This window comes from Diabrotica undecimpunctata, chromosome 3 (assembly GCF_040954645.1).
Source record: "Diabrotica undecimpunctata isolate CICGRU chromosome 3, icDiaUnde3, whole genome shotgun sequence".
NCBI lineage: Eukaryota > Metazoa > Arthropoda > Insecta > Coleoptera > Chrysomelidae > Diabrotica > Diabrotica undecimpunctata.
Window position 1 is genome coordinate 49,689,829 of NC_092805.1, and position 25,571 is coordinate 49,715,399.

General features: G+C 32.5%; 1 protein-coding gene across 2 annotated transcripts in view; it reads left to right on the forward strand.

The window, feature by feature from the left end:
• The window catches only part of LOC140435585 (uncharacterized), a 51,552-nt gene that overhangs the window by 17,153 nt on the left and 8,828 nt on the right, over window positions 1-25,571 (forward strand). Inside the window, exon 1 of one of the 2 annotated variants that reach the window (XM_072524333.1) lies at window positions 14,895-15,010. The exons of the other annotated variant lie outside the window; for it this stretch is intronic. Within the exon in view, the coding sequence (XP_072380434.1) occupies window positions 14,956-15,010 (55 nt within the window). The 5' untranslated portion in view covers window positions 14,895-14,955. Of the gene's footprint in view, window positions 1-14,894; window positions 15,011-25,571 lie in introns of those variants that run through there. 2 annotated transcript variants of the gene reach the window in all.

A 25,571-nucleotide genomic window follows, 5' to 3' on the forward strand; every position in this document is an offset into this window, starting at 1 on the left:
TTTTCCATAATATCTCAAATGTTGCAGAAGCATTACAGAGTCCAAATGGCATAACTTTGAATTGTCACTGTCTTATCTTTATCGACTGTGTTCATTTCTACCTGCCACTAACCAGACTTTAAATCGAAAGTAGAAGAGACCCATGGGCTAGTAGAAGGTTCTCTTACCCCATTTTTCTTTATTTCCTGAACAATCCTTTCAGCTTCTTTTCTCTTCGTCTGTGGTAATCGTCGACCTGTTTGACGAATTAACGTAGCATTACCAGCAATAATTTTATGTTTGATAACGCTATTTCTTCTTGTCTTTTCTCCTTTCGTTACGAAAATGTCACGAGACTGCCAAAAAAATTACCTCAATGTCCGTTTTTCCAACTGATTTCGAAACTGGTCAAAAAATGCAATTTTTTGGTCGAATTTGTCGTTCGAATTATTAGATATTGTCGTTTGACGAATTATTAAAGTCACAGGTACACTGGTTCCTTTTCTTTTCTTTTTCTTGATGGTCACTGGGTAGTCATTAATAAGTCTTACAGGAATTTTTTTAGCAGAAGTAACCAATCCTTTTCTATTTATAATTACCTTCATTCCTAATATAACATCCTGTTTAGTATCAGCAACCACGAGTATGTCAGTATGGACGAACTTTTCTGCCTAAATTCCTATTTGTATCTGGATTTCTCCACGAATGTAGGCAAAAAAATCGAAAAACTAGTAAATATAATTTAGTGATTAAATAAATTAATTCATTTAATTTATTAGTTTAAGAGTTTTTAATTTTGGTAACCTTACTCTACCTAATTACCAATTCAGAGGAGGAGAATTATTAGTTCTTAATAAAACAACATCATTTTCCTTTATATCTGCTTGTACTTTAGACCATTTGGATCTACTATATAACCTACTTAAGTATTTCACGAACCAGCGCTTTCAAAAAGATTTGTTGGACCTGAGTGCATCGATGAAAAAAAAAGTTATATTACCGAGTAAATTATTCAAAGTTTTTTTAGGATAGGGGGTAAGATTCTCGCTTATAAGAAAATGTGTAGGAGTAAGACATTGTAAGTCTGAAGGTTCATTCGATAAGAGACATAACGGTCGCGAATTGAGAATAGCTTTAATTTGTGAGAGAATGGTACTGAGTCTATTGACTGTAAAATGTGCAGAACCAAAAATGCGGTGAAGATGGTATTTGGTATTCTTAATCACAGCTTTCTAAATTCCACTCAAATGAGGACTACGAGGAGGAACGAATTTCCATTTTATGAAATTTTTCTTGACGAAGTTCTGTAACTCTTTTGTAAAAAAAGGGTTTTGAAAAAGATGTATAAATCGCGAAGTTGATTTTTGGATCCATTAAAATTTGTAGCAATATTACTGTATAATAATGAAGGAAGTCCTCGACGTGATATAAATATTTTACAGCAAAGTGTTCACTGAGAATAGAAGATACTAATTCCATATGCACGGTTTCCATAGATAAGCAAACAAATACACATATATACGATTCAATCAAAGTTACTTAATTTTGCGTAATTTAGATTTAATTAAAAACAGGCCACCAAAGGCGCGTCCAACATTCTGAAATGGCGAAAGGGAGTGACTCTTAATATTAGAAGAGCAGCCATAATTTGTTGCAAAGGTTTAGCACGAAACCTAAAACATATGTGGCAACTATTTACAATGTTTTTAATAGTTCATACACCATTTAAAGGCCAATATTTAAGCCTAATGTTTGATACGAGTAGTCTGATGTCCAGTAGCTCAAACGATTGTGTTCATGAGTGAATAATAAAGTAGTGACAAGAGAATTTGCGGGTAATAGCATAGAATACGGGTATGTTAACGTTACTTATTCGACCACTGACGCAAAGGAGGCCTTCAGAGTTTAAAAATTGATTTAGAGGTTTGGTTAGTGATTGGTAGAGGTTAGAAGTAAATGACTTTTAACTGATTTCAGATAAAAAATAACATAACAATCCATAGGACGAGGATCATCGCTGTCATAATATTCGATTTCATCGACCTTGAAAATTCCCGAGTAACGACTGATTTCGAATGAAATTAACATAAAACTTTAGAAAACTAGTTTCGCCATGGGCACCAGTTAGCTCGAGGATCATCGCCGTCATAATATTCATGCTCAGAGACCTCGAAACCCCCGAAGTAATGACTTTCGATTAATTTAGAATGAAAATAACATAAAACTCCGGAAGACCAGTCTACCCTGCGCACCAGTTAGCTCGTTATTGACGTTATCTTATTTGTATTTAGCGACCTTCAAAAATTTCTCGACTAATAAAGTTAAACTGAGTCCTGTCGATGTTATCTTAGTTGTAACGTTTTTATTTTTTAAGCACTTTAAAAATACATTTTTCTTAAGCATAAAAATGCAATTTTCATTTTACCAATATAAATTTTGTTTAAAAACTTTCCTGACACTAACCCGAATCGAATGCAAAAGTTTAAGAGCAAGTCATCTTGTTGCGAACAATTGGTAGGTTTAGTGTTTCGTTTCGTCGCCTAGTTGTCGGGTAGGTTGTTAATGTTACCTTTCTTCAGGTAATTTTATAAGGAATATATAATTTATAAAGGTATTTATAAGGAAAATAGTAAGGGCAACGGCTTTATTTTCACCTACAAACAGTTATTTTTTGCTCTTACACAAAATATTTTATACGGTCTACTGTTACAGTGGTAGTTCATTTAAACATAAAGTGATGTTTAATTACTTCAGGGCCTATTTACTTCGTTCATTTCGCTTAAACTCTAGAAAATCTGATAAAATTGTAAGGAAAATAGTAAAAGCAGTTTTATTTACTTTATTTACTTATAATATATACTAATCTATACCATATACAATCAGATATCAAATTTTATTAGTTGTATATAAAGTGTTTAAAAAAATGTGACTTTTACTCGAGCTTAAAATATTTTTGATATTGAAAATTAGTACAAAACGAAATACGTTTAGAATTAAAAATAATTTTAAAATGTTTAACATTGTTTATTTACAATAAAAAACTATTTTTTATATATTTTCTCTGCAATAAAGTTAAAAATTTTAGTTTGTGCAACTATTCAATACATAATTACTATTTAAATGGGAATAAGCCACAATTAAAGGTTAAAGTACGTTTATTGACGTTTCAATTTAATATTATTAAATTCCATTATTCCCATTTAAATAGTAATTACTTTAAAATGCCCCAAGAAAATAACTTCAGAACAATATTTAATACATTTTAATAATTATAAATTTAATGAGACAATTCTTAATAAACTTAATTTCTAAAATCTACTGAGAATGTTCAAAAATGTTTAAATCTAATTGAGTATACTCAATTTATAAAAAAATTTATATTATATTTTTATCGTATGTATGAAAAAAGTAAGCTTTTATCTCTAAAAAAAAGTATATTTTATAAAAAAATTATAATAATTTACAGTGGTTGAGTTGCACCAAATGTAGACAACTTACAGTTGTTTGCAATCTGGACAGGTGAGATATCATTTTACTTAATATTTCCTTAAAGTAATAAATAAAATTCATTATTATTTAATAATACCATCTCAAATTCAAAGTAATTATTCCAAATGAATTTCATTAGTTACTGAAAATCGAGTAACACTGTTTTGTGATTTAATATTTCAAATTATTATACAATTTCAAAAATATAAAAATTAAACTTTTGATTTATTGTTTTACGCACAGTTTTATTTTGCATGTGTTAGTAGTGAATAATTGTTTACAGGCAGACAGACAGATGAGATTAATCACCAATTAATAATTACTTAAATTATAATTGACTTCTAAATTAACTTCCAGATTCAACAGTTGTTACCAGATGATCTGGTATGTTTTAAATAAATCGACAGTATTGTTAATGAAGACGAAGCCGTAAATTATCCAAAAGAATTTTTAAATTCTCCGGATATACCGGAGATGCCATCACGAATTTCATTATATTTACTTAACTGTTAAATAAATTTCGTATTAGTAGTAATAAATAAAACATAATATTAGTCGTATAATAACCAAGTTATAGCAAAGCGTGGCCGTGATAGCTAGTTTTTGTATGAAAATGTTTCCAGTGATTGTAAATGCATCAAGAAGGCAAATGGAGTAAAACATTTTTGACAAAAAAGATAGATCCGTTCGTTTATTGTATAGAGAAGGGTGTTCTGGAAAAATACAGACCGAAATCTAGATGCATGTGGTTGTCTTTTCAAAAACAAGTCACACTCTATGATTTTTCGGAAGGGTATTATTAAGTTAAAGTTGTTTCACGTAATCGAATGAACTATCTTCCAAGTCGTTCCAAGAATGCAACTCAAAGTATTGACAATATCATTTTATCATCAACTACTTCAAAGTATATATTATATAATATCTAAATTATCAACAAACAAATAACAAAAATTTGTTTAATTTATTAATGTTTTGTATATAAGCTCTAAATTTCTTCAGAACAATATATAGGTCCGATTGTTCGAACGCTAATCAAAACTTGATTGTAATCAAATATTTAATTACAATCAAATACGTCACAGCAGCTTTCAAAATGAATAAAAAGTGCTTATTATTATTATTGATTTGTAAATAAAAACATGAAATTAACATAAAGAGTTAAATTATGGTTTATTTTAAATTAAAACGGAAAATAATAAAATTGAATAAAATAAATCAGTCAACATAACCTCAAAATGTGACGTATTTGATTTTAATTAAATATTTGATTACAATCAAGTTTTGATTAGAGTTCGAACAATCGGCCCTCAGTAATATAATTTATATACATCGTAATTAATGTATTAAAGGATAACAATTTTAAGGAAATAGTTAGGAAACTTTGTACTCGAAGTTTGAAAAGTATACCTAAAGAAATAAAGTCCAGATTGACATTAAAGTTAAATACAATCACTATTTTATATCCAAATTTATCGTTTGATTAAGATCGATTTAAAGTTGATTAGAGACAATAATTTGTATATCATATTTTGAATCTTATCTCAACATAATGAATATTATTCCGAGAATAACTTGTTAAAAACAATTGGATACTTCAACAATTCATTTTTTTATATTGCTTGATTTAATCTTAATATTTGAAGTAAAGTTTTAATAGTCCCATTCACGATTTAGTTTAGCAGTTTATCCAGAAAGTAATAAATGAAGTATTTATTAAGTTTAATATTATTTATTATTACGCGTATTAAAATAAAATAAAGAAAGCACTTTTTGGACTTTTCTTTTTTTTTTGACTCACACTATTTTTCTATTTGCAGCGGTAAACAAAACTTTCGCTTTCAAAAGTGATATATGTGCTCGAAAAAATCAGCTAAACAGCGGATGATACGTTTTGTATTTGCTGTAATATCAGTGATGAGAAAACTCTACTAGTTATTAGAAAACCCAAAAAATTCACGCTTTTTCAAGGAGATACATATACATGAATTGCCAATAGAATTAGATTAGAATTAGGTGCTTGAGATCTTCGTGACTGAGTTTACCTGAAAAGATTGCTGTCCATCTCTTTTAAGTAACTACCTGTATTTTTTATCCCCTCATTTACATATCTTTCAAATTTTCCTCCTAATCATACAAATAAGCTTAGAACGTCCTTTTCTTGTTCTTCTTCTAACAATTTTGTTTAGTATAGTTATTTTTTCAGAGTTACCTCCATCCATCCGTAACAGGTAGTTGACTCATCTCAAGCGGTTTATTATAATGGTTTTAATTATATCTGCATTACCAAAATTGTATAGAGTTAAAAACTATATCTTCTTCTCCATATGCCCTTTTCATCTACTCCTCCACATATGGTCCTCAATACTTTTAAATATTCGCAACAGCTCATCGCATGTCCTCATTGCCCAAGTTTGCGATCCATAAGTGAGCACTCGGAGTATAAATGTTTTATAAAGTTTGCATTTTGTTGCTGTTGGCATACCTCTCGCTCTTAATCAAGTATTGTTTTTTCAATTTACCAATGACCCTATGCAGTAGAGTTCTTCAGTCTCTTCGATATTTTTATGTTGATGAGCGTTGTATATAGTTTAGATTATTTTGTTGGAATCTTGATATTGCCAGCATTAAGTATATAGTGTTCTAATTTTGTGTTACTGTTAAAGTGTTTAATATTTAACTAGATTTGGTTTCTATATTTTTGCTACAATAAACAAAGTAAATTAGTAAATAAATTATTTTATGGTTTGGTATATCGTTATATCATAAAATATTTTGGTTTTATAGGTTTTTATTATATTATTATTATATATATATACAAACAACACAGTTTATTAGGGCTGCAGTTAGTAGGTTTGGCCGGGATGTTATAGAAACACTCTTTTGACATTTGGTCGAGCTTTCGGAATTCTTTTATTCCTTCTTCAAGACACTGTAATTAGAAGAAAGTGTAAATATTTCTTATATATATATATATAGTATTTCTTATATATATATATATATATATATATATATATATATATACATGCTTTTGTAAGGTAACACACTTTGGTTATAACTTCTCTATGGATGTTTGGTTTCATATTGTTCTTTTTAGATGAACTGATGATGCTTTCTGAGCAGAAAGCGAAACGTCTTCAATAAATAGATGAAGTAGCCATCGTCTTTGTCTTTTATTTCTCCACTTTGACCGAAAAACCCACCACTCTTCGAGTGTACCTTAGTTTATATATATATATATATATATATATATATATATATATATATATATATATATATATATATATATATATATATATATTTGCTATATATATTGCTTTTGTAGTGATCATTTTCCGAGTTAACATGCTCCTCTTCTAACTTGGCTGCACCGTAATGAAGACGACCATTAGTCAGAAATACGTATATACGTATAAATGGTTGCCTTCCATCTTATACATATATATATGAAAGACCGTGGCGCACCAGTACAATTCGTCATGACAACATTCTGTTTTTTCCTCATATTCCCTGCTTCATCAGTTATCCGGGAAAGATACAAATTCATTCACCAACGGTCGGCGAATGTCACTGCTTGTTTTTCGTACAAGTCGTGGAACCTACAAGAGGTGCCACCTATTGTGGTGATGATGAACGAAACACGATTTAACAAAATCGGTTTCTATCCTTTTGAGCTATTCGAAGAATGTGAAGTTTACACTTCAGCAAAAGCTTTGCTATCGCTATGATGATTTGAAAGGCCATATGGCCATATATATGGCCTATTGCCCCTGTTTATATGGTCTGTTGCAATTAGATAATTAATTTTTACTTTTGAAGTAAGACAAAATATTATGTTGAAGTAACACGATTTCCCCTATATTTCATCAGTTTTTTCGTAGAATAAAAATAGATATAACCAGTGGTACAATTCTAGGCATCTATGTCATAGATCCGTTTCATAATACAAGAAACTAACAAATGGTTTTAAAGCTCCAGCTACAAATCAGCGCTGATGAAAACCTATTAAGTTGGATAAAGCCCATAAACTCCTCTGCAGAACTGTATATTCGTTTTTCTTTGAAAATAGGGCTCCAACTCTCAAATCTACCTGAATTATTATGAAAAGCATTATAAGATCCTAACTTTCCATATACAACACGATGCCAGAATTCCATGATAACAGATCAGAAGGAAATTACATCATGGCGATGTAATTATCTATCTATTGGCTACTTTACTTAACGCCGGACATGGAGTCGCTAAAGTTTGGCAAGATAGAACAGTAACAAATGCACAAAAATCATTTATTAAATCTTTATTGACAAGATTGCGAGCGCCGTCAGGAAAGTGCCAGCGTCTAACTGTCGCTCATATTGGCAGTGATACTGGTTTTTTGCAAAATGATGTTCTTGTTTTTATATCGAAGAAAACTGGCAACTATTATGAAGACATGAACTTCATATGATTCGAGAAGTGGTTCGAAAACATTCTCCAGGGTGCAACTAGTAACTCTGTCATAGTATTGGATAATGCATCTTATCACAGCCGCCTTGTTAAACGCATTCCAACGATGACTGATAGAAAATCCATCATGCAGAGTGGGCTACGAGAAAAATGTTTTTCATTTACAGAGGATATAGTCAAAGTAGAACTAATGACAATAATCAAGGAGCATCGTGGTAGATATCGTAAATATGCTGTTGATTTAATGGCTAGACTTTAAATTTCTGTTTTGAGACTTCCACCTTCAATTGCAAGTTGAATCCAGTTTGATTAATTTTTGCTCAAATGAAGAGATATGTTGCTCGAAAGAATGTAACATTCAAAATTAGCGATGTTCGGCGCCTATTACAAACCATTATAGATTGCATACATCCTACAAATTGAAAGAACGCTACTGGCCATATATTAAAAATAGAAGAGAAAATGTGGAAGCCGGATGGTATAATGGAAAATGTTCTTCTTCTTCTTAAGGTGCCATGCATTTCTGCGTAGGCGTCCACCGTACATCGTCTTGTCAGGTGAGATGTTAAATATTCTGGATTAAATAATTCTGTTTTTAGCAGCATTGCGAAGCATTTCATAGCTGTGGATTCCTGTCCATTGTCGAATATTGCGCAGCCATGACATTTTTTTACGTCCGAGACCTCTCCTACCCTCTATTTTCCCTTCGAGTATCAGTTGCTGAACAGTGTATCGTTCTCCTCGTATAATGTGCCCCAAGTATGCAGTCTTCTTACTTTTTACATAATTAAAAAGTTCCCTATCCTGTAAGCCCGCTCTTCTGAGTACTTCCTCATTTCTGACCCTGTCCGTCCATGATATTCTGAGCATTTGACGCAGGCACCACATTTCGAACACTTCAAGTTTGTTAATGGAACTGGCCTTTAACGTCCATGCTTCCATTCCGTACAGGAGAACAGGCCACACGTAACACTTAAGCATCTTGTATCGGAGGTTGAAGTCCAATTTGCGATCAGTCAGAAACTTACGAAGCCTCAAAAAAGCATTTCTGGCTTGTTCAACTCTGCTCTTTATTTCATTCTCGGGGTCCCAACCCTCATTCAGCAAACATCCCAAGTATTTGAATTGCCTGACTTGTTCGATTTCTTCTCCAGAGACATATATCTTTGCGTTGGGGTAATCATTTCTACTTATAATCATTGATTTTGTCTTCTTGATATTTATTTTCAAACCCCGAGCTTCACTTGCAAGAGTTAGATCATTCAAAAGGCACTAAAGATCTTCGATGTTATCTGCCACTATGGCTGTATCATCGGCATACCTGATGTTATTAATAAATATGCCGTTAACTTTAATACCCTTATTAGAGTCTTCCACTGCTTCTGCGAAGGCTTTTTCTACGTATAAATTGAACAGCATTGGAGACAGTATACAACCTTGCCTTACTCCTTTTTTAATGGAGAAATCTTCTGTTTCGTTGGAATTTTGAAGACGTACTGTTGCTGTCTGATTCCAATACAGATTGGCAATGATTCTTATATCCTTTGCATCCAATCCCAACTCTTGTAGGTATTTTATCATCATTTTTATAACATGGAAAATGTTATTAAACTTTTAATAGTAAGGATCGTTGCCAACGAGTCAAAAGACTCAATGAATTCTCAGGATTCTGATGATTTATAAACCAAGCTGTAACTAATAAGTTTAATGGGGCTATCGGCTATCAAAGGGGAATCTAACAATCCATTTTTCTGCGGTGAACCAAACATTGCCTCATGAGAGGTTCTGTTTCCTCATGAGGGGTTCTGTTGATCTAACTGTGGTAACTGTTGTGTTCTTAGTATTTTGAATGATCCTGAGACTATTTGCCCATCCTGAGGTGTTATTATCAGCCATCCAAGCCACAAGACTATCTCGAACGTCTGGATTGGCCTTTTCGACAGACCCTTGACTCTACGAGTATCTCGGTTTTGCAAGTACTAGTTTAGGAACAAATGGCACTCCATTTATTGGCTAGGTTACCGTATCATTACTTAATTAAAAAAAAAACAAATTTACCCACTCTTTACAGATGCTCATATTGGAGAGGCTCAGAGTGTGATGTGACTTGGCTTTCGGAAAATCAAAAGACAGGAAATATTCATGACCTATTTTATATACCGGCTACGGTCAGTGAATCTTTAAATTTTTACTACAATAATTTGTTTTTACCACTTACCCGGTTACCAAATTTCCGTCCATTGCTACTGTGAAATATGTATGGAGCCCCAAATAAGCAAAATACATCCAAAGGGATGTCGGATACTTCTTCAGCAGTTTTAGTTTTAAAAAGACGCAAAACTAGATCCACTTAAAATACAATAAAAATACAAAAATCGGATTATGGTATAAAATGTGACATGATATGATATCTTACCTGCCAACGTGAATTTAATGGTGTCATAAAGATGGAATTAACAACTTGCCATTTACTTTTTGACTTTTTGTTAAGTGCGCAAGGTTCGCAGATATCCAAATATATTTTAATTACCTTCCTGGTAATGTTACAAAATTTCTTTTTTAGCTCGGCTTCCAAAGCATTTTCTTTTTTATGACCAAGTCGTAAGTGGGCTGAATGAATTGTGTCACAAATTTGATCAATGCGACAGAAATATTTTATATCTGTCAATTCTCCAGTTGCTTTTTCAATTAACGTTTCTTTATCGCCAATGTTTATGACATCAAATTGATTGAACAGGAGGTAATCTTTAGACATTAAGGACTGACCATTTTCCTCTTCTCTTTTGCCTCTTCTACTTTTTTGATAATTTCTTCATAACGTGGCTAGTCGATAATAAAATTTCGACTTGTGTGACCATACTTCTTGGTCTTCTATTTTGGTGTCAAATGATTTCTTCGTTTAAAAAAAAATCACAAAACACAACAGCACTTTAAATCCACACACACCACTTACGCGCATAACAAAGAAAAACTTAACTGCTGGACCTGCACGTCAGAACCGTGAGCAATAAATTTCGGCGTTTGCGCAAACTAGAAATACCCACAACCCAACACGGGTAAAATTAAGTAATTTCGTTTACCCACAACGCGTTCTGGATATTTCATTCGGCCAATGTCCTAATAAAATGCTCACTCCACGACGTGGGTATATAATTCAAGTTGTCCACATAGCGAAGTGAGTAAAAATTCAGGACGTTGTCCGAATTCGGATGTATGTATACAATTATTTTTTTAATATAACCTCAATAGTTTCAGTTCATTTAAAGAGTACACATTTCTATAAACGACCAGTATTTTATAGCTTTTGTATTGACTATCCTTGAGAAGTTTTACTGAAGAAATCAATGTATATATATAATAAAAAAATATATATTAAATTATATTTTATCAAAGACCATTGTATCTAAGCCAACAAACTTTGACAGTTTAAAATCATTTTAATCCTTTGTTACAACTAATTAATAATTACGCACGCACGAAGGGGATTTCCAAATGATTTATCCGACAGCTTGTGTCCCGATGATCCGGAATGTTAAATACCAAATCTGTTAATACTCACAAGCTATGCCTGACAGAATGTGGGACTGTTCGTTAAGTTGTTAACTGTAGAACTGTAAAAGCTTTTATTTGGGTTATTCAATCAACGCTTTTATATTATAAGATAATTGATATGCAGGTGTTATGTTTTATGTCCCTAAATTCGTGATTATAGACTATTTGTTTGTTAAAAAGAAAGACGTTTTCAACAAAAAAAGTAAGAAAAAATTTAACATTTTCGAGTTTATATACGTTGTAAATGATAAAATCTAAAATTACCTGTAAATAGAACTAAATGAATTAAAAACTGTGAGTTGACTAGAAAACTATTAAAACACGTATTTTCAAAATAAGACAAATACTTTTTGAAAAAAATTTTTAAATTAATAATTTTAGATAGCTTTAAAACCTATTTTGTGTTATTTCATTTGGTTAAGAATGTAATAAAGTCACTTTCTACAATTATTTTGTAAACAGGGATCTATGTAGATACAATCGAGCCATAAACGTATTACTTGGAACTGGGGTATATGGAGGGAAACCAAGGCTAAGCCTTAATGAAAGCCTAGTTAATCACTCTACTATTTTCCAAGCTAAAATTTAGGCTATAGGAATGTGCGTAAATGAACTAATCACAAGAAACTGCAGGGACAAAGCTGTCAAAGTTATTTCTGATAGCCAGGCGATATTAAAGGCACTGGAATCAAATCGGATTGACTCCAAATTAGTTTGGTACTGTCTTTAGAATTTGATTCGGATCGAAAAAAGTTCTAAAGTAAGGTTAGTCTGGGTGCCCGGCCATAGTGGTGTTAAAGGTAATGGAAAAGCGAACCTACTTCCTAGAAGAGGGGTAAATCATACATTCATATACCCAGAACCTGTCTTAGGCATAGCAAGAAGCATAGCCTGGGTGGAACGGATGAAACGAATTACGATACATTAACCCCGATTGTCAGCGGTATTGCAGTTTAATAGTCTAGCCGATCAGCAGTTTCGACACATTGCAGACAGGTTATCATCAATTAATTTCTTATAATTACTATAAATTTTTATTTTAAAGTCAGTTGTAATTATTATTAAATAAAGTGCTGTGACTTTGTTAGTTGTACCTTTAAAAGGGCCTTTTAAAAAATACCTTCGGGAGTGACAATGCTTAAGTAACGTAACTACTGGTACAAACAAGTGGTCCCATACTAGAAGGCTTTTACACATTAACCTTATAAAGAGAGACCGAAATATCTACTAGATATGAATAGAAGTTATCTGCGCATTGTCGTAGGTCTTCTAACAGGACACTGTCGCCTCAAGGGGTACATGAACAAAATCGGACTAGCAAAAAGTGCGAATTACAGATTTTGTTAAACTGATAACGAGACGGTGGAACACGTTCTGTGCAACTGCCCGAAGCGGGATAGGATAAGGCTCAATCTATTTAAGCATTATCAACTAGATCACCACGACTTCGTAGAAGTGTCATCTAAGGTCATAATAGACTTTGTTAAAAAGGCTGGTCTAAAAGGACAACTTTAACCTAGGTATGAGCGACAATAGATCTCCTAGGTCAAGTAGAAGAGTGGTAAATCGTCCACTCATATTTACCAGAAATTCATTATTTAACGTCGTAAATGATTTATAATTAAAAAAATATTAATTATTATTTTCAATATTATTGTTTAGATTTTCACCATTTATCTCGATCCCTTCTGTACAGTTGTTAAGAGCTTGTATAAAAAACTCTTTAAAATATATATTAAATAGTAATGGTGAATTACTATTTAATATAGCTGTGTTATTTACATCTAATGTTACCACAGCCTGTTAGTGCCAATAGAGATTCCTCACTATGTTAATATCATATTTGTCGAGGCCTTTTTGTTTTAGACATTCCATGTAAATATTATGTTTAACTTTGTCGGAAGCTTTCTCATAGACTATAAATGCGATGAAAAGATCTTTTTGTTGGTCTCGATACTTTTGAGCAAGAGTTGTGAAACTATAGAGAGCTTCCACTGTTCCAAAGCCATTACGAAAGCTAAACTGTCTATTAGTCATATCTGCTACACATTTTCTGAATATTATTTCATGCATAACCTTTAAAAATAGTTTCAAGGGTTGTGGAACTAAGCTGATTAATCTATAGTCATTACATTGTTTGGGATTTTTGGTTTTTGGTAGTCAAGCAAAGCTCGATAATAGCCATTCTGTAGATATCTTACTAGGTGTCGTTTTCTAATTTTTTTATTTCTAAATATCTATAAGCCAACCACTTTTTTATTCACTCGTATTTTTTAAATTTTTTATTTTATTTCCCTTTGTTTTCTTTTATGTGCGCCTGTTTGTCCTTGTACTGTCTTCTTTGGTCCGTGAGGTCTAGTATTTCTTCCATTATCCATTGTTGCCTCTTAAATCTATATGTCACAATATGTGCTTCTATTATCTTGATCACTTCTTCTTCTTCGTGTGCCTCATATATTAAGGACATTGGCCATTATTACAGTCCATTTTATTCTGCCTGTCGCAGTTCTAAAGAGTTCTATTGTTGCTTTACCACTCCACTGCTTTAGGTTTTTAAACCACGACGTGGGTCGTCTACCCGATGCTATTTTTCCTTCTACTTTACCTCACACAACGAATCGCATTACCCCATATTTTTCATTTGTTAGTGTGTGATCCAAGCAGCTCATTTTTCTCTCCTTTATGGTGGTGAATATTTCTTTTGATTTATGTTATTAATTTCTTAATCACTACTACTACTACTTGTCGGTTTATAACGTTCTCCGCCGTTTTCCGACTTCCAATCGCCACTTAGACCGGTCGTTCCATAGATCTTCTTCTATGGCCCTCTCTCTCAGTTCTTTATTTATTCCTTCGCTCCAACTTTTCCTCGGTCTACCTCGTTTTCTCTTTCCTTCTGGTTGCCACTTTAGTATTTCTTTTGGCATTCGTTGTTCGTCCATTCTTTGTAAGTGTCCGAACCAGATAAGTTGTTTTGTTGTTAGGTCATCTGTGATTGTTCGTTTGATTCCCATTATTTCTCTAATGCGTTCGTTGGTAATCCTTTCTCTTCTTAATCACATGTATACGAAAAAACTTTCATGTTTGCTTAACATCTTCGTTTGTTCTAAATTTTTTCATGTAATTGTTTACACCATTTTCTACTTTATTTGTGTTACCTGCTATTCTCGGTGATGAATTGATGTATGTTCCTTTAGGTAGGAGATTAACCAAATTGTTAATTTTAATTCCGGAGACTAGTTACTGCACGTCCTTATAATTAGGTACTTCTTAAATACGATTGTCATATTCATTAATACATAGTTTAATAATTAACACTATAATTGAACATTTAAGGACATTATATGAATTTAAAAGATCTATTTGAAGTGACAGAGATAAGATTGTCGACTTAATAGAAAAAACTGATTATCTGCTTAATCGATAACATAAATTCGGTTTAAACTCCTAAACGGTAATTCCTACTTGCTGATGCAATTGTGTATTTAAAAAATGAAGACCTTTATTTTAACTCTGAGCCTTCTGGCGTTAGTCTACGGTAACCAAGGTACGTCACAATTGAACAAAGATCAATATTTTTTAAATAATTTAAATTGTTATTCTCAGTAAATCAACATACCGTTATTTGCTTTCTTCTTTTTTTATAATTTCAATAATAGACAGCATTCATACAACATGTTGATTGGCCCCCTTAATGGTATTTTATTATCAACTGTCCTATTTTCTATCAATTTGGGCATCTTCTTTTAACTGTTTCTTATTTAAATAACCAATACTTTTATTTCTGCTGTTAAAAACTAAACCTAATTGTTAAATAACCTACTGACACGGAATGATAAAAAAAACGGGTGTGGCAGTCCAGTGGAACTGCCGGTAGAAGTTATACTTCTATACACGCGTTCGTCTTTACAAATTTATATAGGACTCAATCTACACAATCATTACATATGTCATGCTATAGGTAAGAGAGAGCAGAAAGAGAAAAAGAATTAGGTATACAGGTATATGGTGCATCGTTTGCTTTATATAGTAAGTAAATTAAGGATTAAATCAATATTTTAATGAAAATATATATTTTTATTTTCATATATGTATAAAAGGAGTTGAATGCAAAAAAAATTTTTTACACGTACTCTGCAGTAAAATTCATTGTTAATTTTGTTATTAATATAAAAATACAATACAATACACTGCCACATAATTCAATATTATAATACAATACAAATTAAAATGAAATATTCATAAATATTTAAAAATGACAATATACGTAACTTACTTACGCATATGTTTAATTTACCATGATAACAATATTAATAAAAAAATATTGTTTGGTGATACAACTGTTACAATATTTAATTGTTGTTTGTTGTGTATATAAGTACACATTTGAACTTTCTTGAGATATTTACAAGTTTTAATTTATAATTTAACATGCCCAACGAGGCTTGTTACTTCCGTGCAAATTTCCGATTGACTCCTGTGCAAATTTCCAAAGCCGAACGCGCGTATAGAAGTATAACTTCAAAAACCAACAACTCGGATTATGTTGTAAATTTTTATTTTATTTTAAAATTTAGCATTTTTGCGTATATTACATATATTTAATAAAATTAACGTGGGGATTTCAAATATTTTGAAAAATAAAAAAGAAAATTCATATTGGGATTCGAACTCACATACACCAGCGTATGAACCAAACACGTAAAATATTTGCCAATTAGACATGACACAAACGTATTTCAAAATTGACAGTTCTCGGTCATACAGTGATTTATTGAGATTATTATTTTGAAATACAAAAAACTAAAATAATTATGAACATTTGATAAATAATACAAAACATATCACTTAAATAATAATATTAATAAATATTATATTATATATATATATATATATATATATATATATATATTATATATATATATATACATATATATATATATATATATATATATATATATATATATATAATATATATATATATATATATATATATATATATATATATATATATATATATAAATATATATACAAAGGGAACATTTTTATTCTAGAAAGAGAAACAGATAGAAAATATATCTTCTGTCTCTCTCTTACTCATTATCTTACATATGTAATGATTTCACCGATTCACTCCCGTACAAATTTCCAACGTGGAGCGCGCGTATAGAAGTATAACTTCAATAATAGTTTTTTATCCTTGGATTCTCTAACTTATCGATTCTCTAAAATTTGTAACACGTTTTTTGTTTTATTTCTAATTCTCCGCATTCTCGAAACTTGGCATTTTGTTTTTTTCAAGCCAAATATTCTTCAGTATAAGTTGTGATGGATTATATTCTCACTTTGTATATAAAGGGTATTTTTTTAGAGGTATAAAAGTTTAAAATAGAATAAAACAACGATATTTTTTTTAAATTGACATGAAATTGTCTTTATTCGAAAGATTATCTTTTGGCATTATAAATTAAATATGATTGCTGACATATGATGGTAATGGCTGGCTCTGAAGTAGTCTAATCTAGAGGTCCAATTTTTGATGACTTTTTTCAATATTTATGGCTGTATATTAGGATGGAGCGAAAAAATCGATATTTTTTTGACATGTAATACCTGCGAAAAGTTGACCCTACCTATAGTACACTTGCTCCTAAAATTTCAGTAGAATATAAAAATATCTTAAGGGCTCTACTGCGCATCAAAAAAAAAAGAAAAAAAAAATCAAGAAAAATTGATTTTATTTATTTTTTACTTTTAATAAATAAAAGAAACTGCTTTTATCGATGTCAAAGAAGTAAGCCAAGGAGTATGAAAGAATTTCAAAAGAAAAAGGGAAAAATTATCCTAAAGATCACAATCCCCAGTATAATGTACAAGATAATGTTACAAATATCAAGGAAGACTATATATCCTATTCATCGGATTCTGAGTTGTCGAATGAACTTGAGAATATTTAAGACAAACACGAGGTTAAACCCAAAACTTCAACAATCATATCACGTCGCAGTATCAGTCAGCAAATGAGACTATCTATTCCCAATTTAGCACGGATTTTGGATCAATCTGGCATATCAAACCGGTCCGCAGCAGCACTTGCATCTGCACTACTGCAAGATCTGAAAGTTATTTCGAAAAATGACACCTCTTCCGTTATTGACCAAAGTAAGCTCCGAAGAGCACGTCAAAAACATCGCTCTGCTCTGCAAAGTGAATTGGAATCATCCACCGCAGAAATAAGAGGATTATACTTCGATGGCAGAAAGGATAAAACTCTGTGCCAAGAAAAGGTTGGAAATAAACTTCATCGCAAGATAAAAACCGAAGAACACATTTCGTTACTTGAAGAACCAGGTTCTAAATATCTAAATCACATTACTCCAACGTCAGGTATAGGAAGACATATTGCCACATCTATATTAATTTTTTTTGAAGAATCCGGTATTGGCACAGGTAATCTTTTAGTAGTAGGCTGCGACGGTACAGCAGTCAACACTGGGAGGAGAATATGGTTTTACAGTTTTTAGAGACAAAACTGAAACGTCCTCTGCAGTGGTCAATTTGTCTGTTACACATGAATGAATTGTCCCTTCGGCCTAACTTTCAATATCTCGATGGAGAAACTTCGGGACCTCGTGAATACTCTGGCACTATAGGTAAACTATTGGAGTCTTGCGAAAATTTGCCAGTAGTCTATTTTGTTCCTATTCATACCACTCTACCACAATTAGATGCTGCAGTTATAAGGGACTTTAGCAGTGATCAAAAGTACTTATACGAAATTTGGCATTCGTTTTCTAGTGGAAAGTGCTCGATAGATTTAGCAACTCGTAATCTGGGTAAATTATTACATGCACAATGGGTTACAAACGCAAATCGTATATTGCGTGTTTACGTCGGAAGTGATAATCCGTCTTTGGTTTTAAGATCTTTGGCTGAATTTGTGGTAAAAGTTTATGCGCCAGTGTGGTTTAATATTAAAACAAAGCCATCGTGTAGTAAAAGAGCAAGACACGTCTTTAAAATATTTCAATTGTCGCGCTACCTGACTAACGAGTTAAAAGTCCTTATTGATCCTGTTATCAAAAGAAATTCGTATTTTTGTCATCCGGAGAACCTTCTCCTAGCAATGCTTTCTGATGATCGTCCTGCCATAAGACAACTTGCCTTACGCAGAATGTTGAAGACCAGCACAAAAATACCTACTTTGGACACGAATGTAAGAGAATTTCTAATTCCTTATTTAAATTTCAATGCTATTGAATATTATGAACTTATTGATTAGTAAAATTGATCTGTTACAATTGCTCCCCTTTTATGTGCTACAACTGATGAGCATATTAGAAAATGTCTTAATGGTGAAAAAAATTTTCCAACAAATTTTCTGTCATTTCCTTGTCATACTCAAGCAGTAGAAAGATGTGTGAAGGTTGTAACAGAAGCTTCCAATTCTGTCCTCGGCTATGACTCCAGAGATAAATTTATTCGGGCAAGGATTCATTCAATAACCATATTACTTCGATTTAACACTAAGGCGCAATACAGTGCATACATTTTTTAGGAGTTTAAAGACAAGTAGCAGTTTAATTTCCATTTAATAGTCTACGATATGATATTTAGTTGAACTTTTTTTTACAAGAACCTGTTTATTTAGTAAATGGTTTGGTTTTTATATTAAAAGTATTTAATAAATAAGATATTTTTATTGTTTTTTGTATTAAAAGTTTTTATAAAATAAGGGATTTGTATTTTCTTTTCCATTTAAATGAAAAAGACTTTTTAAAACTATAAAAGTTGGTAAAAAGCCTAATAATCATTAATATATTTAGCTTCTGCGCTATTACATTAGTAGATAAAAAATTTATTATTTTTTTTTGTTTCACCCTGTAGAACCCTGAAGATGAAATAGTAGAAAAAAATAAAAAAAACATGGTACTTCTCTATCCACTAAGCAACTTTTTCGCGCTATTACATTAGAAAAAAAAATTTATTTTTTTTTGTTTCATCCGTAGAACCCTGATGATTAAATAGTAAAAAAAATAAATAACATGGTACTCCTCTAAGCAGTAAGCAACTTTTCCGCGCTATTACACTTTGAATAAAAAATTTTAAAAAAATTCTTCATGATTCACTTCACCCTACTGTATATAGGCAATAACGCGGCGAGTGTTGTCCTTTAAGTGGTCAATCGTTTCAGGCATCAATCAGCGTAAACTAGCGATTTCACACATCCCCACAAAAAGTAGTCTAAAAGTGTTAAATCGCACGATCTTGGAGGACACTTCACGGGTCCGAAACGTGAAATTATGCGGTTACCAAACGTTTCCTTTAATAAATCCATTATGGTAGGAGCTCTGTGAAATGTTGCGCCGTTTTGTTGAAACCACAGTTCCTCCATTTAAAAATGAAAAAGTCAGTATTCATGGCTTTATAGCGGTCATCATTGACTGTAACGTTTTGGCCAGCATTGTTTTTAAAGAAGTGCGGACCAATGATTCTACCAACCCGTAAAACATACCAATCTCTCAGTTTTTCTAAATGTAATGATTTCTCAACATACACTTGAAGATTATCGTCACTCCAAATAGGATACTTATGTTTGTTGACTAGATATTCAACCAAAAGTGAGGTTTGTCGCTAAACAAAATTCGCTTATGAAAATTGTGATCAACAGCAATATTGTTTTGGGTCTATTTACCGCATCTACGCATTGCTAGGTCATCGTGTAGCTTCAATTTATGCACGAATGGGATTTTGTAAGCACGCAAACCAAGATCTTTTCGCAAATTCTTCCATAAAATGGATAAAAATATATCCAACTGATGTGCACGATGACCGAGAGACTGATTCGGGTCTTCCTCTATGCTACTCTATACCAGCAACAACTTCTTCTGGACGCACTGTATGACGTCTCTGTGGATCCGTATTATTATTTAGAGTAAACGTAGCGCGAAAACGTTCTATGGTTAATTGAATTAATTGCTCTGGTGGACTATTATTTTGATCATAAAATGGACGTAGTACGCAATACGTATTTCAAAAGGAACCATAATTTTCAAAATCAATTTGCATAATTTGGAAGCGTTGTTTCGGCGCCAAAACAAACTTAACAATAATCACTCGACAGCTGTCAAAATGGCCGACAGTTAAAACAGTGTTGCCAACTTACATTTCTATACCTCTAAAAAAACACTCGTTACAAAGATTTACAAAATTCAAATTGACACTAATAAAAAAATAACCAAATCTTTGCAATCAATACCTTGGGGCATATTTTTATAAAAATGGATAGTGAGAAACAAAAATAAAACACAGCATTCAACAAGCTAGAAAAATCTTGAAGAATCTTTATTTATTCTGGTGGGATAAAATTATCTCAGATAAAACTAAGAAAATAGTTGATAGAGACATCTATTAATTGCGAATTCTTAATGCTTAATAGAAAGAACAAATGTAATGAGAAAGTAAAAACTCGAATTAGAGCAAAAGAAAATAGTGATGGACGAGCAAAAAACGATCCTCGAAGTGGTTTGGACATTTATTAGCCCTAGAACATCCAAGGAACCAACGTATCCATAACATTGCATTACATCCGATTTTCTAAATACCTTTATTCCTAAAAACCCCAAATAATTAATATTTATTGGCATCTATTTATCTAATTAGCCTTCTTCGGTTCATCTTTAAACATAGGCCTCCCCAATCCTTTTCCATTCTTCTCTGTCTGTCGCTGTAGTCATCCACCTAGAGCCCACGTGCTTCTTGATATCATGTGCCCCTCTCATTTGGGCCTTCCTCTGCTTCGTTTATATTCCCACGGTCTCCAACTTATAAGAATTTTGTTCCATCGGTCTTCTTTTTGTCTTATATTGTGTAGATTGACAAATATCCATTTCAATTTTGCAACTTCTTGTTTAACACTTTTGTTTTTTCTCTTATCCACTCGTTTCTCTTTTCATCCATTAGTCTTATGTGCAACATTTGTCTTTCAATTGCTCTTTGGGTTTTTATGATTTTGTCCATATTTGCTTTTGTAAATGTCCACGTTTGGGAACCATGAGTAAAAACAGGGAGTACTCATTGATTGTATACTTTGATCTTAAGATGCTGTGAATATCTTTTGTTTTTAAAAATGTAGCCTAGTTTGCCAAATGCCGCCCATGCTAGTCTAACTCGTCTTTTTATCGCTGTTTGGTTTTCTTTGTTAAGTTTTATAGTTTGACCCAGATATATACAATCCTGCACTTGTTCTATTTCATCTTGTCCGATCCTCATTACGATGTCTTCATTGGTATTTGTTATGATTTTGGTCTTGCTGTAATTCATATTAAGGCCTATCTTTCCAGCTTCTACGTCCAGTTCTTTCATCATTTCAAATAATTCTTCTTTTTTATCGGTTATCAATGCGATGTCATCAGCGTACCTTAGATGGTTCAAGCGTTGTCCACAAATTTTTATACCTTTTTCTTCCCATTCTAATTTTTTAAAAATATCTTCCAGAGCCTGATTGAAAAATTTCGGTGATATTGTGTCACTATGTCTCATTTATTGGTATACTACTGCCCTATTAGATGCCATACTTAGCATTTGTATAATTTAATTCATCTCCTCTTACTTATATAAAAACTTTACGGTGGTCTATAACTAACCCCCCTTGGTCTATCATGGATTTTACAGTTATCTAGACTGCTATGTAGTTTAAGGCTTACAACGTTGTAAATACGAGTAAACAGTTACGTCGAAGTCGAAATTAAATTCTGCAGTATTTGAACTGCCTCTGTTAGGCTGCCGTCTTGAGCTTATATATTGTTTAACGCAGTTTAAAGCATGTTTTTATACATATATAGTGTATATGTGATAAGAAAACTGCAAATAAATAAATATTTGAGGAAAAAAAATTAGCAGAAGTGGTAGCAAACCTCTTTGATTTTGAGGTTCGGTCATAGATTAGTTCTGACAACAGTGAAAATTCAACTGAGAATAGTTCCAGTGATACAATTGATAAAAACTATGACACGCGACATGTATATATCAAAGTTAGGATCGATCCAATGTTTTAACCTTGTTTAGGCTATTGCTTCTTCAAGGAAGCGGTACTCCTTTTTTGCATAGCAAGGGGATGTGATAAACGTGATGACGAATGCTTGTAAAGTTGTAGAGGTGGAGTGCTAAAAAGCTGGGGTTCAGAAGGTGGCATGTGTGATATGGATGATATGGTATGAAGCGCAAGAGGAATTATTGGCGAAGAAGGCAAAACAAGTCAAAGGGAGGTATCTCAAGGTGTTACCAGCCATACTTGCAACGGCTCTGAATCAGCGTTTTTGGCTTGCAGTTGTTAGTTGCGATATTTAATGGGATTAATTTTAATTTATCAAAATACTTATCAAGAAGTTCGGTTCCAGTGTTCCAGTGTAGAAGTTTTGCTGGAGGGAATGGAACTTTTCTTTTAGGAACCCTGGTGTAATAGTAGTATCTTAGTATTTGTTTGGCTCGGTTGTTCGAGCCTGCAATAGTGCCATGGACATACCCCCTGCTGAGGGATATGATTCTGTCCTTAATCGGTGTTAGATTGGCTACCTGATATATGTATGCTGATGGATAGTATCTGCACTTCCTCATGCAGAATCTAAAGATTTTCCTTTCAGTGGTCATGATGTTATGTTATCTAGGTCTTATAAAGGTTTTGTAGGTGTGCAATAATGTTTTGTTTTCCTAAGTTAATGGTACTGGCAAAACCAAAAGGCCAGTCATGTTTTCTTATAGTTTCATTGTAATAATGTTTTAGTTGGCGTCTTGCCCATTTTACCGGACAGCGCTGCCAGGAGTTTAAGCCTCTTTCTTACCCTGTCTAGGATGTTTTGTATGTCAGTTTTTCAGTTGAGAGTCCTGTTAAAATGAACTCCCAAATAGAAAATTGAGTTTCTGAGAATAAGATCTTCTAGCAAGGTTATTCGGCCATGAACATCACGGCAGTTGGAAGATTTGAATAATATAAGTTTGAATTGAATAATATTTGAATAATATAAGTCAGGAAGAATCTAGTTAGCCCGCGTAATGGATGATGCGGCGAACTGTAGCAAACATTTTTTGTGAGCAACCATGACTTCGACACGAGGGCAAAGTAGAAAATATATTGCTGTAATTCAAAAAATTATTTACTCCAAAAATATTGCAAAATCTTGTGCGACATACCAATGAAGAACTGAACGTACAAACGTACCAAAAACAAACGATACCGAAATTTTGGCTTTACTTGGTATTTTCTTTTTGACGGGAACTAATGATGACACCAAATTAGATTATCACAATTTGTGGTCTAAAAAATTCAACAGATCATCGTATATTGTCGCGATTGGTCGAAACATATTCCGAGAAGTGACAAAATTTTAAGATTTGACGATAAAACCACCAGAGCCGAGAAGAAACAGGCAGACAAATTTGCACCCTCACGTTAAATGTTTCATTTGCTGAACGATACCTTTTTGAGATATTTTACACCAGGTATAAACGTCGTAATAGACGAAATGTTACCTTTATTTGTAGGCATATGCCCGTTCAAAGTTTTTATGAAGGACCTGGTAAATATGGTGTTCTTTTCCTAATACTTGCAGATTGTTTAACTCGTTACGTTTTGTGTATGGAGGTTTATGTAGCAAAATATGAAGGCAGCACATCAGCATCTAGGAGTCCACATGGAACAGTAAAATGATTGCTGTCTCCGACAGATACTACACTTCTGTTGAACTTGCACAGTATCTCCACAAAAACTTTGGTCTGACTTCAGTTGGCACTCTCCAACGCAATCGCAGGCATACACCTGAAGTGACAAAATTTATCAATAGAAAATCAATTGTATTCAAATATGTTGTTTCAGATCCTAAGTCTGGAAACCCACCAGTTACTCTTCTTCTTATGTAATACGTCGGAAGTTTACAAAGATACTTCTCTTTCTATCAACCGGGCATTCTGATGATGTAAACAGCAAATATAAAAATAAATCAGATATCAAACTTTTTTAAAATGAGACTTAAGGCGTTGATACTTTAGACCAGATGGCGAGAAAATATACGCGAAGATGACCAATCTCATTATTTTTTTTCACTTTGTTGAAGCCATCAATGCGTACTCTCTATTTATTCTCATTTTTTCAAATTGGAATAAAAATAAGAGTAATCGTCGTCGTTTATTTCTGCAAGAATTAGGACTTGTCGTAACGCTACGTCTTATTGAAAGAAGAACTGCAAATTTAAATGGATTTTAACAGTTTGTACTGCATGCCATGGAAAATATACTCGAACGCAAACTTTTCCAAGTTTTTCCTTTTGTTCACCATCCCCAAATGAAAAGGGAAGATGCCATTTATGTTACAAATTAGCAAAATCTAAAAGTTAAAAGACCAATAAGTTGGCAAAAACAACCATAGTTTGTTCAAAATGCCAGAAGAATGTATGCCGTAAGTACAGCAAGAAGTCAAATGTTTGTATTAATATAAACCCAAGCACTGTTTAGTTTTGCGGTTGGTTACGCAAGTACTCCAAAAGTAAGTAATATAAACCACATCTTTTCATCTAACAGTAAAAATGTTACACTACGTTTTTCTTAACTGAGTGGTATTACTTACTTTTTAGGTTCACTGAAAATGAACTGATTAGTCAGAAAACATTCTGAACTTCTCAATCCATTGGAATATTTTAATTAGTTTTTTAATTAAATATACCACTTACAACCGATGTTTTTTTCTTCGATGTTCGAGGTTTTTTATGGACCAGTAAAGTTGCAGTAATATTATATGTTCACCTATATTCCATATTAAATACACAGCAAAAGTAGCAGCTGTATTTAGAATCATCCGAACTAGCGTCCAAGTCATTTTGAAGGAGAAGAAATTCTAGTCATACAAAATATACTGAGTGTAGGAACTAATAAGGATGCTTATGACAGCCGTTTACGGTTTTATGGAACAGTCAGATAGCAAGCAGTGACCAATCTACAGTTTTGCTTTAATTTGTATTTCTCCGATGAATATTCTTTTTTCATGAATGGAACTGTCATCATCATCATCAATGGCGCTACAACTCTTCGTGAGTCTTTGCCGCGTTTACTATTGCCTT